General features: G+C 50.8%; 1 protein-coding gene across 1 annotated transcript in view; it reads left to right on the forward strand.

Annotated features, from left to right (window-relative positions):
* Nucleotides 1-1,823: 1,823 nt before the first annotated feature.
* DAP (death associated protein) overlaps nt 1,824-15,981 on the forward strand; it is a 67,978-nt gene continuing 53,820 nt past the window's right edge. The window contains exons 1-2 of the mRNA XM_057708530.1: nt 1,824-2,023; nt 15,701-15,797. Of these exons, the coding sequence (XP_057564513.1) occupies nt 1,969-2,023; nt 15,701-15,797 (152 nt within the window). The 5' untranslated portion in view covers nt 1,824-1,968. The remainder of the gene's footprint in view (nt 2,024-15,700; nt 15,798-15,981) is intronic.

Below are 15,981 nucleotides of genomic sequence, written 5' to 3' on the forward strand. Positions count from 1 at the left end.
TATTCCATACTTCTTAGAAATGGTTCTTTCAGACTTAAGACATAAATTTTTAACCATACAGCATTCTTGAACACACATGAAAAGGAAAATATTCATACAACTAATTTGGTTAGGTATTCTTAAAGCTTCTTTCTATTTAGAATCCAAATCATCAGTGTCCGTGGATTTCCTCATTCTGTTCTATCACTAGTGTCAGTGATGAAGCATCTCTTAAAGGAGTGTTCCACTATTGATTTTGGATTTTCTTCTAAGCTGCTGACACCTGTCTGCAAGTTTTGATGTGAATGCAAGACAATGACAACTATATTATGATTGTCGCCTGGCCAACAGCTAGTAGTGCCAGTGAAATGTCGGGGCGGGGGAAGTCCCAGACCAACACGTAATATGTGCATTTCTCTGTGTGCCGCGATGCAGAGAGATGGGCAGTGCTGAGTTAGACATCCGGGTAGGGAGGTCAAGGACGCAGTGGGGTGTGAGTCTGCAGCTTAATGGAGAGGCAGGCATGGAGACATGGGTCTGCACATTTGGGATCCATAAGCATCCGGATACTAGTGAGCCTCACGTGACCAGTGAAACCAAGTCTAGACACGAAGAGGGCTGGTGTTGAGCCTCGGGATACTCAAGTGTTTAGAAATCTAGAAGAGGAGCCAACCAACCCGACTGAGAGTTAGCAGCCAAGCATCTGGCCCAGACACTGGATGTCAAGGCAGTGATGCTGCATCCCTGAAGCTGAGGAGGAGGCCGACGGTCAGCTAGGTCAAGTGCTGCTGAGAGGTCAAGTAGGATGAGAGTGGAAGACTGACCACTGGATTGAGCAACACGGGGGGCACGAGTGACCATGATAAAAGGATCTTCCTGGCGGGTGGCAGCCTCTGTGGAGCTGGATGACTACCAGTTGGACTGGACTGGCTTGAGGAGGGGGGGTGAGGTGCTCTTCCTGAGGTTGTGTTCTCAAAGGTACAGCCAAGAGAGGCGCTGCCGTCCCTTTTCTGAAGATGCTGGCCGTGTCTGGACGCCAATTTAGCAAGGAGGGCCTGTCAGTGCAGGAGGAGATACCTGCAGCTGCACAGCGCTTGAGATAGGCGAGAAGGCTGCCATCCAGGGCACAAGACCCAAGGGTCAGCTCTGGACAGAATCAAGACCCATCGCAGCAGGAGGACAGCTGAGAGAGGGGCACAGACCCAACCTTCCCAGACCTCTGTCCAGGTTTCCAGGCTTCACAGCCCTGCCTTTCTCTCCCGGGCGTAAGTCTCCCACCTGCAGCATCTTTTAACAAACCTCTGCTATTCTTGGGCCCCTGGTGGGTCCCACCTGGAGTCTCATCTCCGCACTTCCCCGGTCGCTCCAGTGTGAGCAGGGGGAGGCCGGCTGGAAAACCGGCCGGTGCCCCGACGACACGCCACTCCCGGGGCGCCGCCACCCCCACCCCATGGAGGCCGTTTCCCCATCCCCATCAACGTCTGTCTGACCGATCGGCAGAGCACCGCCCACGGAGATGCCACTCTCCCGCTGGGCTCTTTCCAAAAACCTCCCGCCACGGCCCCTGCCGGCAGCAACTCCCGCCTCCTCCGACCGCCAGCGCCCCGCCCCCGCCCCCGCCCCCACTCGCCTTCCCCCTCCTCCGCCCGCCGCCGAGGCTTCCGACGTGGCGCCGCCGACGGCGCATGCTTCGTACACGGGGCGCGCGGGGGCCGGCGGGGCGGGGCGGGGCGGGGCCGGCGGGGCGGGGCGGACGCCGTGACGCCACCGCGCAGCCGCGGGCCGCCGAGGCCGCGCCACGTCGGCGCGCGCCGGCCGCGCCCCCTCCCGGCAGCCGCAGTCCGTCCGTCTGCGCGCGGCCCCCGCCGCCCCACGCGCACGCGCCTCCCTCGCTCCCGGCGCTCGACGCCCGCGCGCGCGAGCTTCCCGCCTGGCCCGCGAGCCCGCGCAGCCACCGCCGTCCCGGCGCCTCCGCGACCCGGCCGCACCATGTCTTCGCCTCCCGAGGGGAAGCTAGAGACGAAAGCTGGACACCCGCCCGCCGGTACTGACTCGTTCCCACTTCCTCTCCTCTCGCGGGTCCGGAGGGCGGGCTCGAACCCGCGAGGCGCGGGGCGCCGGGCAGGGGGGTGGGCGGCCGGCCGGCCTGCGACGTGTCGGCTCGCGGGGTCTGAATTCAGCTCGGCCCTGGGCTGCGGAGCCCCGTTTCTTCCTGCGGAGCATCGCGAGCCCGTGGGCGCTGCATGCAGACTAGGCTGACCTGAGTCAGCCCCGTGGAACAGGTTGCCCCCAAAAAGTTTGCGCGGCGAATACTTCTCTGGCACGTACACATGTTTCAGAAAAACGAGTGGCCGAAACGATGACAGATCCATGTCCTTAACATCATGGTGATGATTAATGGTAGGCTGACGGCGTTAGCAAAAGAACCAAGGCAGCGGAAATCATTTCTATCATGAATCCCTAAGTATGACTTTTTTTCCCGCCAGTGTCTTTCGCGTTCTGCTTTTCCTCAAATATGGTTTTGCTTTTTGCTTTTGAACATCCTGAACGTCTGAGCCGAGCAAGTTAAAGGGAGGGAAGAGTCCTTTTTCTTAGAAAATGTGACTCGGAGCAACCTTTCTGTCCATACCGTCTCCTCCCCTCCCTGAGCCCAGTTCCTGTTTGCTCTTTCGAATCGGGCCCCGGACTGGTCGATTGCTCTTTCTGCTCTCCTTTGGGATGACGATCGATCCGTATGGAAGGACACAGGGAGGGAATCCAAAGTGACTGGGTCCCAGGATCCGAATCACTTCAGTGTGTGGGGTTTTTAGGGTCTTCACTGCACACGTTAGTTAGAGTACCAACTCAGAAGCCTTAGCCAAACATGGCTGCTTTTCATGGAATATTTGTGCCATCCTCTTGTTAGAGGGAAGATTCCCCTAATTTCGGTCTGCCGCCCTCGCACCGTAGGGCACTACCTCTCTGCCCCAACGCAGTAGATAGAGAAGTTCTTTACATGTGTTGCATTCCAGCGTAGGTAATGCTTTTCACTCCTGAAACAAGCTCTCAACAACGAGAAGACTGACGGGCACCAGGAAAGAAAAAATGGCTAACCGATGGGTGGGGATGTAAGAGGCATGGTCTTTTAGAAAACAGTTCCACTGTAATGGAAAATAGACTTTGAGGGCCTCTGTGTTGAATTAGCTTAAAATTAAAAAAAGAACTTCAGAGGCGTTTCCTTTAACTTATAACTCTGACCTTTCATTCCTGCCGCTGCGGGTTCGTGTCCAACTGCCGGATGACCTGGGCAGCACCGCAGGAGGGAACACCTTCATTTACACTGGTGGCGGTGGACCACGCAGCAGCAGTCTGCACAGGGCTCCCCTGTCCCTGGGTAATGAGTGGCCTTAGATGTATGTGTTGGAATGATACCAAAGCAGTAATTAAATTGCATGTAGAGACAGCCATATGGAGGTTTTTAGGATCAGAGGTATAAGCTGTCTATATTAACTCCCTGGGAGAAATTTCATGAAGGACTCTGCTTTTCTTTGAATTGTAAACAGCTAGGCCTGTGTGAATTACAAATTAAATATCTTATTTGTGCCCAAGGAGAGGGGATCCAATGTGCTGGTGTAGCAGTGAACTTGGGTCCTGAGTTTTGAGGCCCGTCACTTCCCCAGGGCTCGGTTTTCCTATCCATCAAATGGGAGGTTTGGGCCAGATGGTCCCTGAGGAAGGAGCAGGGCGGGGCTGCCTTTGTGCTGTTACTGTCACCAGCCATCAGGATTGGAGCCCAGGGGCAGTTAATCCCACTGCTACACTCCTCAAGTGACTTCAGGGCAGGTCCCTTAAGCCTTTGAGACCCGAATCCAGCGGGGGAGCTGCTGAGGAAGCTGTCGGCTGTCATCTTGCATTTCCCAAGGCCGGTCACACTTGGCCAGAGTTGGAGGAAGGGCCTGGCATCTTGGCCCAGGGGTGCAGGTTGGAAAGAGACCTTAAATCGGTTGCGGTATTTTGTTTCCCAGGTATTACTGCTCAGGTGCATTTTTCCCCATGATACAGAGGCCCCTGTGTGGAAGCCTTTTTTGGCAGAAAGCTCTGGGTGGTCTTGTTTACTGTGACATGACCAGAGAATAGACAGTTTTGCAGAGTAGATAGTAAAAAAAAAAAAAAAAAAAGGCAACCACTATAATAAACAGTAATCATCAAGAGCCCAGTTCATAAATCAAAATACCAGCCTTAAAAACGTTGGGGACGCTTCCATTAAGTGCTTCAGTTGGGTGACAAAAAAACTTGTGCTTAAATCCTCAATCGAAAACAATAAAATTCTCCTCCATGACTCTCTTCATGTTCTTTTGTGTTTTCCCATTGCTGTCAGAACCAGGCACACTCCTGTGTAGCCCCACAGCCTCCCCCGGTCTGCCTGTCCTCCCTGCTTCCGGGCCTGGGTCCGACTGATGAGCGCAGTGCCTCGTTCAAAATAGTGAATAGCTCCTGAGTTTCTGCAGAGCCTCTTACTGCCTCTCACTTCTTCCTAGCATGTGGGGCCCACAACTTCCCTCCGCTTGCTGCGCTGTCTCCAGCGTGTCCTGGGGGTGCAGGTGGGACTGTCAGCTGGCTTAGGTAGCATCGTAATAGTGGCAGTTGTCACTGACATTTGCCGAGTGTTGCAGTGCGTGGGGTATAGGGGAAGATAAATACTTTTCCCTCTACCCTTCTAGGTTCTTGACTGAGATCCTCTTTACAGTAAAGAACAGATTAACAAGAGAAAAACAACTAGAAGTTTAATAACATGTGTATCTCCTGTATACATGGGAGATACTCAAGAAAAGTGAGTAACTCCCAAGCACCACCTTAAATACTAAAGATGAAAAATGCTGGGGAGAGGCGGAGGGAGCCAGGAAATACACAGTAAACCGGGGGACAGTTGTTATGCAGAGGTAAGATTCTCCTGTGATTTAGTCATCCTTCTCTTCCTGGTACAGAGGGAGAGACACTTACAGTGGAGATTTCCCTTGTAAATGTATCCAGCTTTTATCGATATCCAGCTTTTCCTTGTGTGCTGTTTCTTAATCAGCCCCAAATCATTCTTATGCCAAAGAGGCATGTTTTGGCATGGCATACTCTGCTCCCCATCCCTGGCCAGGTTCTAAGCACTTGGCACGAATGAGCTCCTGTACCTCGCAGTCACCTTACCATCGGGATAAACACTCCAGGGGGTGTTGCCGACACCCTAAGCCAGTGACTTCAGGGGGGCCAGCCTGGGGGGGCCTTCGCCTCCTGGAACCTCAGCAGCCCTTCTCGACAGGGGGCTCCATCACTCGCCAGGGGCCTTGTCCCCCAGTGTGAAATTAACGAGGCTTCTGAAGAGCCTGGGAGAAAGGTGCTGTGTGACTAAATACCAGTCCACCCACTGAGTGGTGGCTGGCGCTGCATGGTGTCTTGCAGTGCACAGGGGGCCTGGTCCTCTGTAAAAGCAACCAAATCTTCATGATTTGAGACCTTGTCACTGCCCTCGGCCACAGAATACCTGCTGAGAAGTGGGGTGAGACTGCTGGTTTTATGGGAGTTCTTGCAAATTCGTATCAGCAAAGTGAGTGAGGTCCTATTTCATCGGATAGCCTCACTCTGATCCCCACGGAAGCGGGGACGTGAGACAAGCCTCACTGTTACTCACTCCTACCGGTCTCTGTGAGTTTGTGGTGGCGATGGGGATAACATCTCTTTGTTAAACATGTTTTGCTGGCCCCGGTCCCCTCCATTCCCCAGGGGAGCCAAAACCATATGTCAGGAAAGTTCTCATAAATCTAATACAGGGTAGCTTTGAGCGTTACAAATTTTATGTATGGTTTTCTTTGAAGAGTAGACCTAACATCCCTTCTAGAACTGAGTCAAATGGAAATAGAAACACGATTCTGTTTATTAAAGTGAAATGGGAAAGAGACCACTTTGCTTTTCTTTAGTAACTTCAAAAAAATTCAGTTCTCTGTTCTATGAATCAGTCAGGATGCATTTAAAGGGTTGTGGGTGAGACTTCTCCCTGAATTCTCTCCCTTGGGGGTTTTCATATTACCGAGGCCACTCTGTTGCTAGAAAGGCAAGACGGATTTGGTTTTTATTGTATTAACCGTGCAATCACAGGTGTGCTAAGCATACCCCCGGTATGCTCAACCCAGTCACTGATAAGTGCTTGAAGATACAGGAGAGGGGTCTGCCTTTGTTCCTGACATGCCAAGGAGAAAGAGAGGCCCTCTTAGTCACTGCATTTTTTCAAAAAGCTTTCAGTCAGGGTGGACCAAGGGCCCCTAAGATGTGTTTTAGATTTCTCCTCTCTGCTCTAGTACTTTGGATGACAGATGCCTCCTCTCTTCTGGGAGTGCCCTGTTGATTTCAGATGATGCCTCTGCAGTCTCGTTTGGTTTTGTGAATGGCTTCCCCCCATCCCAGCTTCAGAAATGCTTCTGTTTCTATGGGGACTATTACTTTTGTATAAAGTACTACATTAGTCACAGTTACACTGTACTCTATTGTAACAGACAACCCCAGATCTCAGTGGCTGAACAAGTTAAGGTGTATTTCTCTCCCGGGTGGCCCTCTTACCAGGAGAAATGCAGAGGCCCAGGCCACACCTACCCAGGGACTCTGCCATCTCAGCGCATGGCCTCTGCGGAGGGGACTTAGAGGGGACGTGGTGCAGGCCATGGTGCGGGGCCTTGTGGTGTGGCCTGTGGGCAACGGTGTCCCTGCGTTAGTTTCCTGTGGCCTCTGGAGCAAAGCACAATGCATTTTATGGCTTAAAACAATGCAGTTTGATCATCTTACAGTTCTGGAGGTGAGAAGTTCCAAATGGGTCTCACGGGGCAGAAATCATGGTGTTTGCAGGGCTGGTTCCTTCTGGAAGTTCTAGTGGAGAATCCGTGTTCTTGCCTCTTCCAGCTTCCAGAGGCAGTCCGCAACCTTAATTGCATCCGTGACATTCCTTCCCCTTTGCCACGCAGTTCAGCACATAAACGGGACTAGGGCGTGGCCATCTGGGGGTGGGGGAAGCATGACCTTGCCTGCCACAATCTCGCTTCACCGTATTAGGCCACGACCCAGGTCAACGGCCCCAGCCAGCTGCAGGGGAGGCTGGGACTGGGGTTGGCGAACACTGTCTCGTTGCCTGTCCACAGGCACCTCCAGGCAGGGATCCTGCTTTTCTCTGGACTTTTTGAAATCAGCCTCCCTGAACCCAAGGTTTTCCCCCGCGACTGCCTCTCCCACTCCTCGGCTTTGGCCCTGTCACTGTCCGGCAGGGTCCCTGTCTTGGCCCAGTCACCACACAGTCTGTCTTCTGGGTCACAGCCGTCGGGGATGGAACACTCACTGCTGTCAAAAACAGGCTGTCCTGTCTAGTCCTGGTCCTCAGCCCCATGGCCCTGGCCCATGTGCCACGTCTCTGAACCTCACCTTCTCCTCTGCAGAGTGAGTGGGGTTGCCTCCGTGTCATTTAAGGGCCTTTCCACCTTAACAGCTTTTGCCTCTAAGCACAGAATAGCCGTTTCCCTTCATTGGTCCTCAGTTTTCTTAGAGAGGAAACCATCAGGGGTGCAAGTTCAGCAATTTATCAGGGACTCGGTTTTTAGCACAAGCATCACTTTCACCTGCTGCCTCAGACCGGAAAGCCCCTGTGGGGACTGCATGTGGTCTCGGGGGTGGGGGGTTCGGAGGCTCCCGGGATCCCCGTAGCTCACTGCCTCTCACCCCTCATCCTCCACTCTTCCTTCACGGGGCTCCCCTCTTGGGGCCACCAGCTTCCGCATGTTGCCGTAGAATCCGTCTAGGGAGTGGATTCGTGATCTCCAAAGGAAAAGAATTTCTCCTCAGGACCAATAACAAGCCGTCGCTCAGGTTTAAGCCACAGAATAACAGTTTATTAAGAGGAGCGCACAGCAGCTTCTGGCACAGACACCAGAAGGGAGTGGAGAGACCCCAGAAGGGGTCGTACATGAGTAGGTTTTATATCTTCAGAGCAGAGTTAATTATAGCATCAACCTTTACCTAAAGTTTACCGTTTCCTTAGGAATTTACAATCATTGATAATTATCAGAACAGAGACTTCCATTATTCAGTGATCTATTTCAGTTAATCGTTGTCCCAGTTCCCATGCTGTAGTCACAAGACAGAGTCCTTAGGGTTTGGAAGGATTGGTCACAGTCAACCATGTTCTTCCAGTTCTACCACCCTTCTCCCAGCGAGTCATCCCCTCGAACTCTCACCCAGATGGGCGTGGCTTCTCTGCTGGCCAAGGAGCCTCCTCTCCTGGTGGAGCCCTTCCTCTTAACCTTTGCCCCGATCCCACCCACTCTCCCCCATCCCGGGGGACATCCAGTCCCGTGTCCGCTTTGCTTTCCGGCCACTGCACTGCTGTACCTGAGATGATTGCGTTCACTGCTCCCCTGCAGCTCTGGGTGTGTCTGGTTTGCTTTCTTTTGTTCTCACCGGAACAGTTCTCGGAGTCTTTCATCTCTTAGGTGGATTTGCTTTCCTTTGACTCACATTTCAGTCGCTCTTTTTGGGCAAGGACAACGGAAGCATCCACTCACCGCCCCCTGGCTCAGGGCGCTTTCACAGTTAGGAGCCATCTGGGGTCACCCTTCTTGTCCCCCTGCCTGGCTTGCAGCTGGGGGTCTTCCTAGACTGCTGTTGAGTGTGGTCCGAATGAGCTGTCAGGGACCCCCTCGCCGTCAGGCACCCGGATGCCTGAGGGGATGCCCGGCCCCGCGGGATATGTCATCCGTTGCTTCCTCAGTGTTTGCTCACCTGGCAAAGTCTGACGTGGAGGTTGCTTCCTCCACCCCCTTTGCCCCTCGGATAGGAAGCTGCTCTGCAGAGAGCTTTCGACACCAAACGCAGTTTCTTCCCCAGCCTAGAACCTGCCCGTAGGCTGTCACTTGTGTCTCTCTGAGGAGCAGTGATGCTCTGTTTCCTGGAAGGTTCAAGCGGTGAAAGGCCTGCGGGGTGTGGTTAAGGGCACAGGCTGCCGGGTCAGAAGCTTGCTAGCTGTGTGGTGGGGCCTCTGGCTTCCCCTCCTCGTGGTGGGGTCTGCACCATACGGTTGCGGTATCGTGGGGGACAGCCAGCCTGTGATGAGAACAGGGCCTGGCACGTGGCGGCATGAAGAGTGGAAGGGGTATCCAGGATCTGCGATTCTCCAGAAGCTTCCTTAGATGGTGAGGCATGGACCACAGCCCTGGAGGCGGTCAGCTGACCAGGGCAGGGGAGCCCCCCCACGGTGGGCAAGCACTTTGCAGGGTGTGTCGCACACTCCTCAACAACCCGGAACATCGGTCCTGCCATCCCCACTTTACACACAAGAAAACTGCGGGGAGGAAGTGATAACCACTGAGGACTCTCACAGTGGAGGGTTCGCTACGTGCTAGATGCTAGTTGTGAAAACCCGTCTAGTAAGAGTAGCTGAGAGTTGAGGCCGTGGTGGAGGTGTTTCCCGTGGGCTCCCCTTCAGTCCTCAGAGAACCCTGGGGGAAGGGAGAGCACTGCCACCCTTTCTTCACAGACAGGGGACCCTGGGACAGACTGCCAGCAACTTGCCCAGACACACACGCACACACACGTGCACACACACATACACACACGCACGCGCACACACACACACACAGAGGCAGAGCTGGGATTTGAACCCCGGGGTCTGGCTCTCAGAATCCAGACCCTCAGCCTCTGCTCGGCACTCCTGCTAAGAGGAAGCTTGCTGGTCTTGAAATTTGAAGCTCACATTTGAATCACAACCACAACAAAAATCTGAGTTGTTTTTTTTTTTAGCTAATGTCTCTCAGAAAAATACTTACATTCACAAAGAATTCTGCAAGGATTTCTGCAGAAATAACTCTGCCTTTGTATTTTTTAACCAGTGACGTTTCCCAGAGACAGTGATGAAACAGCCAATAAACATGTGCTGTCATTTTTTTGGCATCCGTGCGAGTTAACATGAACCTGTCCCAGCCTTGAGTTATTATTATTTTGGCCACTTTTATTGCTGCATTAATCACTGCACACACAGTGAGGGATTGAGGAAGTTAATTGTTTTTATAAACTAGATTAAATGAAGTGCTAACGTGGGGTGACTGGGTCTGGACGTGTGTACTTACGTCCACAGAGAGTGGACAGGGTCCCTGGGAGCTTCCTGAGACTTGATTATTTCGAACGTCACCTTGACATTCATCGTCTATTCCTTCTGTAGTGAGTTGCACAGCCCTTTTTGCTTTTAGCCACTTTATAGGCCACACCTGGGACTTCTAGTTTTCATGTTTTGTGTCTGCCAAGCAGAAATGATTCAGAGGTTATTTTTGAATGGGCATCTGTATTAGTTTGCTCGGGCTGCTATAACAAAATACCACAGACTGGGTGCTTTCAACAACAGAAATTTATTTTCTCACAGCCCTGGAGGCCAGAAGTCTAAGCTCAAGGTGCCGGCAGGTGTAGTTTCTGCTGAGGCCTCTCTGCTTGGCCTGCAGACGGCCACCTTCTCTGTGTCCTCATGTGGCCTTTCCTCTGTGCATGTGCATCCTTGATGTCTCTTCCTCTTCTGATAAGAACATCAATCCCATCAGGTTAGGGCCCCATCCTAACAGCCTCCTTATATCTTTTTTTTTTTTTTTTTTTGGGGGGGTACACCAGGTTCAATCAACTGTTTTTATACACATATCCCCATATTCCCTCCCTTCCTTGACGCCCCCCCCCTCAAGTCCCCCCTACCCTCCCTGCCCCAGTCCTCTAAGGCATCGTCCATCCTTGAGTTGGACTCCCTTTGTTATACAACAACTTCCCACTGACTATTTTACAGTTGGTAGTATATATATGTCTGTGCTACTCTCTCGCTTCTTCTCAGTTTCCCCTTCACCCCCCGCCCCCTCCCATACCTCGAGTTCTCCAGTCCATTCTCTGTATCTGCTTCCTTGTTCTTGTCACTGAGTTCATCAGTACCATTTTTAGATTCCGTATATGTGAGTTAGCATACAATATTTGTCCTTCTCTTTCTGACTTACTTCACTCTGTATGACAGATTGTAGTTCTATCCACCTCATTACATATAGCTCCATCTCATCCCTTTTTATAGCCGAGTAATATTCCATTGTATATATATGCCACATCTTCTGTATCCATTCATTTGTTGATGGGCATTTTGGTTGCTTCCATGTCCTGGCTATTGTAAATAGTGCTGCAATAAACATGATGGTACAAGTTTCTTTTGGGATGATGGTTTTCTTTGGGTATATGCCCAGGAGTGGGATGACTGGATCATATGGTAGTTCTATTTGTAGTTTTTTAAGGAACCTCCAAATTGTTTTCCATAGTGGCTGTACCAACTTACAGTCCCACCAACAGTGCAGGAGAGTTCCCTTTTCTCCACACCCTCTCCAACATTTGTTGTTTCCAGACTTTGTGATGATGGCCATTCTGATGGGTGTGAGGTGATACCTCATTGTGGCTTTGACTTGCATTTCTCTGATGATGAGTGATGTTGAGCATCTTTTCATGTGTTTGTTGGCCATCTGTATGTCTTCTTTGGAGAAATGTCTATTTAGGTCTTCTGCCCATTTGTCTTAATCGCCCTGTCTCCAAATCCAGTCAGGTGGGAAGTTCTGGAGATTCAACATAGGAATTCAGCTCATAACAGCACCTTTAATCAGTTTCTCATGGGCATGGGATAGGGGTGGGATAAATGGGGGAGGAAAATGAATTAAAAAAAAAAAAACATTTAGTGAGTCATTTCTTCCAGCTTCCTCTTTTGGCCAAAAGCATTCATAATTTTATAGTTCAAGAGAGTGGGTAGGAAATGATCTTAAATATATTACAGACTTTTATTTTCAGTCTTCATTTCTTAAGATTTGGCAGGCTACATAGCCTAGTAAATCTTGATAAGCCACCTGCAAACGATATTTTTGTATTCTTATTTTTTTAAAAAATCTCAGCCCAAAGTAAGGGAACTCTGTAGGAACCACACCCAAAGAAGAAACTAAATTCAGAACAGTTAGCCTGAACCTTGGGCCCACGTGAAGCAGGAAGTGACCTGGTGTCTCTTCCTCTTCTTCTAAGAACACTGGTCATAGTGGATTAGGGCCTCACCCCTACGACCTCATTTAACCCAAGACCCCAGCTCAAAGCTGGGTGCTCAGAGGCCAAGCCCATGGAGAAAGGGTGCAGGAAAACACTGTGTCCTGCAACGCCGTGGGAGGGTGAGGAAGCTGGTGTGTTTTGGCCTGGCCTCCGGATGGAGAACAAAGTCTCCTTGAGAACTTGTAACTGCAGGCCTGCCTTTACGCCGGCGATGCGTTCAACTTTACACTGTTTGGCCGTTCCTGTTCTGAGAAACCTGACGTGAAAAGGATCTCCAGGTGCCGTTACTCCCGGTTTCACAGAAGCATGTACAGCATCTCTCCACAGGGATGCTGCCTGCGCCCCACACCCCAGAGGATCCCCACAGATAAAGGCCTACTGAAGACAAGCCCATGGCCCACCCACACCCCAAACAAGCCAGAATCAGAGAAAAACAAACAGTGCAGCGAGACTCCCGAGGACCTCAGATAATAAAATAATTATATATACAACCCTAAGACAAGTGTGCCTAAAATGATTAAATACATAAAAGAATTAAAAACACAAGAAATGAGTAGCACACTATCAAATAAAGACCAGACGAATTTGAGGGGGGAGAAGCTCTAGAAATGAAAAATAAAATGATTGGAATAAAAATCAGTCTGGATAAAAGTGGATTTTTGACAGAATTCTTGGACAGGATTCTATTTCCTTCTTTACAAAGTGCATGTCCCCTCCCCACTGAAAAGAAGTGGTGGGGCAGCCGGGAGGGTCTAGTTCCAAACCCAGATGCATCATTAGACACAGTCCTTTGTTTCACATGCCCTCTGCTTTGCCTTCCTCTGATGGACTGATGCTGGGTACCACTGGCCATGCAGCGGGCATCATCAGCTTCCTGAATCCTCCCAGGGAAACTGAAAACTGATAAACCTGAAGTGCGTAAGCCTCAGGATGTTTCACATTCTTCTTCCTGTTCACAGCGTCACCAAGAAACCAGTCCTGGACGCTCACAGTTCAGCAGGGTCCAACCTAATTTGAAACCCTGGAGGATGTGGCCTGAGAAGCTGGTGGTACTGTGTGGTCAGAGCAGGGCTGTGGCAGAACATGGAGTGGCTGTCCTGAGGCAGGTGTGGAGATGGTAAGCACGCTGAGCCCCACACGCAAACCTGGGGCCAGTGTGCTCAGCTCACTCACTCTGGTTTCTATCAAGTGCCAGGAAGCTGCCAAGCACCTCTGTCTTAGTCCGTTTGGGCTGCTGTACCTTAATACCACAGACTGGGTGGCTTGTAAGCAACAGACATTCTCGTGGTGCTGGAGGCTGAAAGTCCAAGGTCAGGGCACCAGCAGACTCGGTGTCTGGTGATGTCCTACTTCCTGGTTCACAGACGGCTGTATGCTCTGTCCTCACCAGGCCGAAAGGGCAAGGGAGCTCTCTGGGGTCTCTTTATAAGGGCACTAATCCCATTCATAAGGGCTCCACCCTCGTGACCTAAGCACTTCCAAAGGCCCCACCTCCAAACAGCATCTCTTTGGGGTCAGGATTCAGCAGCTTCTCTTCTCATCTAAACTTCTCCATCTTAGGACGTGGCTCTTATCCACTTTCTGGAGATGAAGCATCCAGGCTTTGAGCGGCTGACTAACCCAAGACCATATAGCTGAGGACGTGGAGGGACTTGCTGACCCTAAAACATGCACAGATGACTGCCATGTGAGGCTGGCTTTTTGGATATAAGGCCAGCATTTCCAAACTTTATCCCGTGGAACACTAGAGTCCTGAAGAATGATAACCAGCATTATGGGGCGGGGGAGTTCTGTGGTCAAATACACTTAGGAAAGATGGCACACTCTGTGCCCCCTTGTAAAGGTTACAGTGCCTGCTAAAGGCAGAAAATCTGTCTTGAGGAAGCCTATTTAATTTGTTCAATTTAGCATTTTCCATACTTAATAGATCCTAGAATCCCCACTTTCGTTGTTTTTTTCTCTTGCAAAACAGTGTCAACATATTAGCCATTAAGGGAATACAAATCAGACTACAATAAGACACCAGTTCACACCCACTGGAATAACTATAATTTAAAAGATTGACAATAACAAGTGTGGGTGAACATGTGGAGAAACTGGAACCCCTACTGGTGGGCATGGAAGACGGTGCCGTGGCTTTGGAAAGCATTTGGGGACCCTTCAAAAGGCTAAGTATGGGGTTACCGTGCGACCCAGCTATTCCATGCAACCCAGCTATTCCACTCTGTGCATGTACCAAGGAGATGAAGGTATACATCCACGTGTCCACACAGAACCTTGTACATACACAGTTGTTCACAGCTGCCAAAGAGTAGCCACGGTAGCCAAAGAGCGGAAACAATGCAAAAGACCATCCACAGGGCTTCCTAGGTGGCGCAGTTGTTGACAATCCGCCTGCCAGTGCAGAGGACACAGGTTCGATCCCTGCTCCGGAAAGATCCCACATGCCGCCGAGCAGCTAAGCCCGTGAGCCACAATTATTGAGCCCATATGCTGCAACTACTGAAGCCCATGCACCTAGAGCCCGTGCTCCGCAACAAGAGAAGCCCCGGCAATGAGGAGCCTGTGCACCACAACGAAGAGTAGCCCCCACTCACCGCAACTAAAAAAGAAAGCCTGTGCACAGCAAAAAAGATCCAACACAGCCAATAAAATTAATTGATTAATTAATTTTTTAAAAATTATGTCCTTTAAAAAAAAAAAGACCATCCACAGATGAGTGAATGATAACATGTGGTCGATCTGTGTCATGACGCATTGTTCAGCCATGCAAAGGGCTGAAGTACTGATACAGCTATGACATGGACCCTTGGAAACATTGTGCTAAGTGAAGAAGCCTGTCACCAAAGGCTACATATTTTATGATTCCACTTATTGTCAAATGTCCGAATAGGCATATGCAGATGACTGGTTGCTGGGAGCTGGAGAGAGGAGGGATTGAAGAGTGATGGAGGATGGGTTTCTGTTTAGGGTAATGAAAATGTCTGAAAAAAATTGTGGCCACAGTTGTGCAACTCTGAATACACTCAGAACCATTGAATTGGACACTCTAAATGGGTGAATTATATTGCATGTGAATTATATGTCAATAAGGCTGTTTTTAAAAACCGAGTAACTTCTGCCAACACTGGGGTTTCACAGCACAGTTTGGGAAAGGTTGCTGCCAGAGTAGGCGCTGTGACTGTGGCACAGCTGCTGTCATGTGTCACCTGTGGCTGTATCGCCCCGTTGAAAGCATCGTTGGCATTTGAGAAAATATCACGGGCAGGGATTAAGTGGCCTTTGTTGCGTCGCAAACATCACTGTACAGAACCCAAAGCAAGCAGCCACTGTCTCACACGGTGTATACTCTGGATGCACTACTGCTCTTACCAGATATTTGAAGGGAGACCAGACACACAGATGAGCCTTGGAAAGTTTCCAAGTGGAGTAAGAGACAGCACTGAGTGTCACATCGTACTGAGTCTGCCCCCCAACAACACTACCCTCTCTGGTTAATCACTGTCACCACTGGCTGATCTGGACTAACTTGGGGCCGTGGGACCACCACACACCCTAGAGCTAGTTCCCCTGCCCCATGGTGGTTCCGTGTCCACACTGATCATACCCCCATTTGTCTTCATTTCAGTGAAAGCCGGTGGGATGCGAATTGTGCAGAAACACCCTCACTCTGCAGACAGCAAAGAAGAGAAGGACAAGGACGACCAGGAGTGGGAAAGCCCCAGGTGGGAGAGTTCTGGCGAATCGCGAGGTGTCTCGCAAGTCACCATTATTCAGTTAAACATTAATGGTTGTTCTCTGCTCTGTGCTTGCGATGACCCCTGGGCTACGTGGGGCCCTGTGCTGTGTGCGGCCCTGTGCTGTGTGCTTTTCCTCTCCTGAGCAGTGAGGTGGGGGTTCTGTTCCCAG

Source organism: Hippopotamus amphibius, chromosome 15 (assembly GCF_030028045.1).
Source record: "Hippopotamus amphibius kiboko isolate mHipAmp2 chromosome 15, mHipAmp2.hap2, whole genome shotgun sequence".
In the NCBI taxonomy this organism is placed as follows: domain Eukaryota; kingdom Metazoa; phylum Chordata; class Mammalia; order Artiodactyla; family Hippopotamidae; genus Hippopotamus; species Hippopotamus amphibius.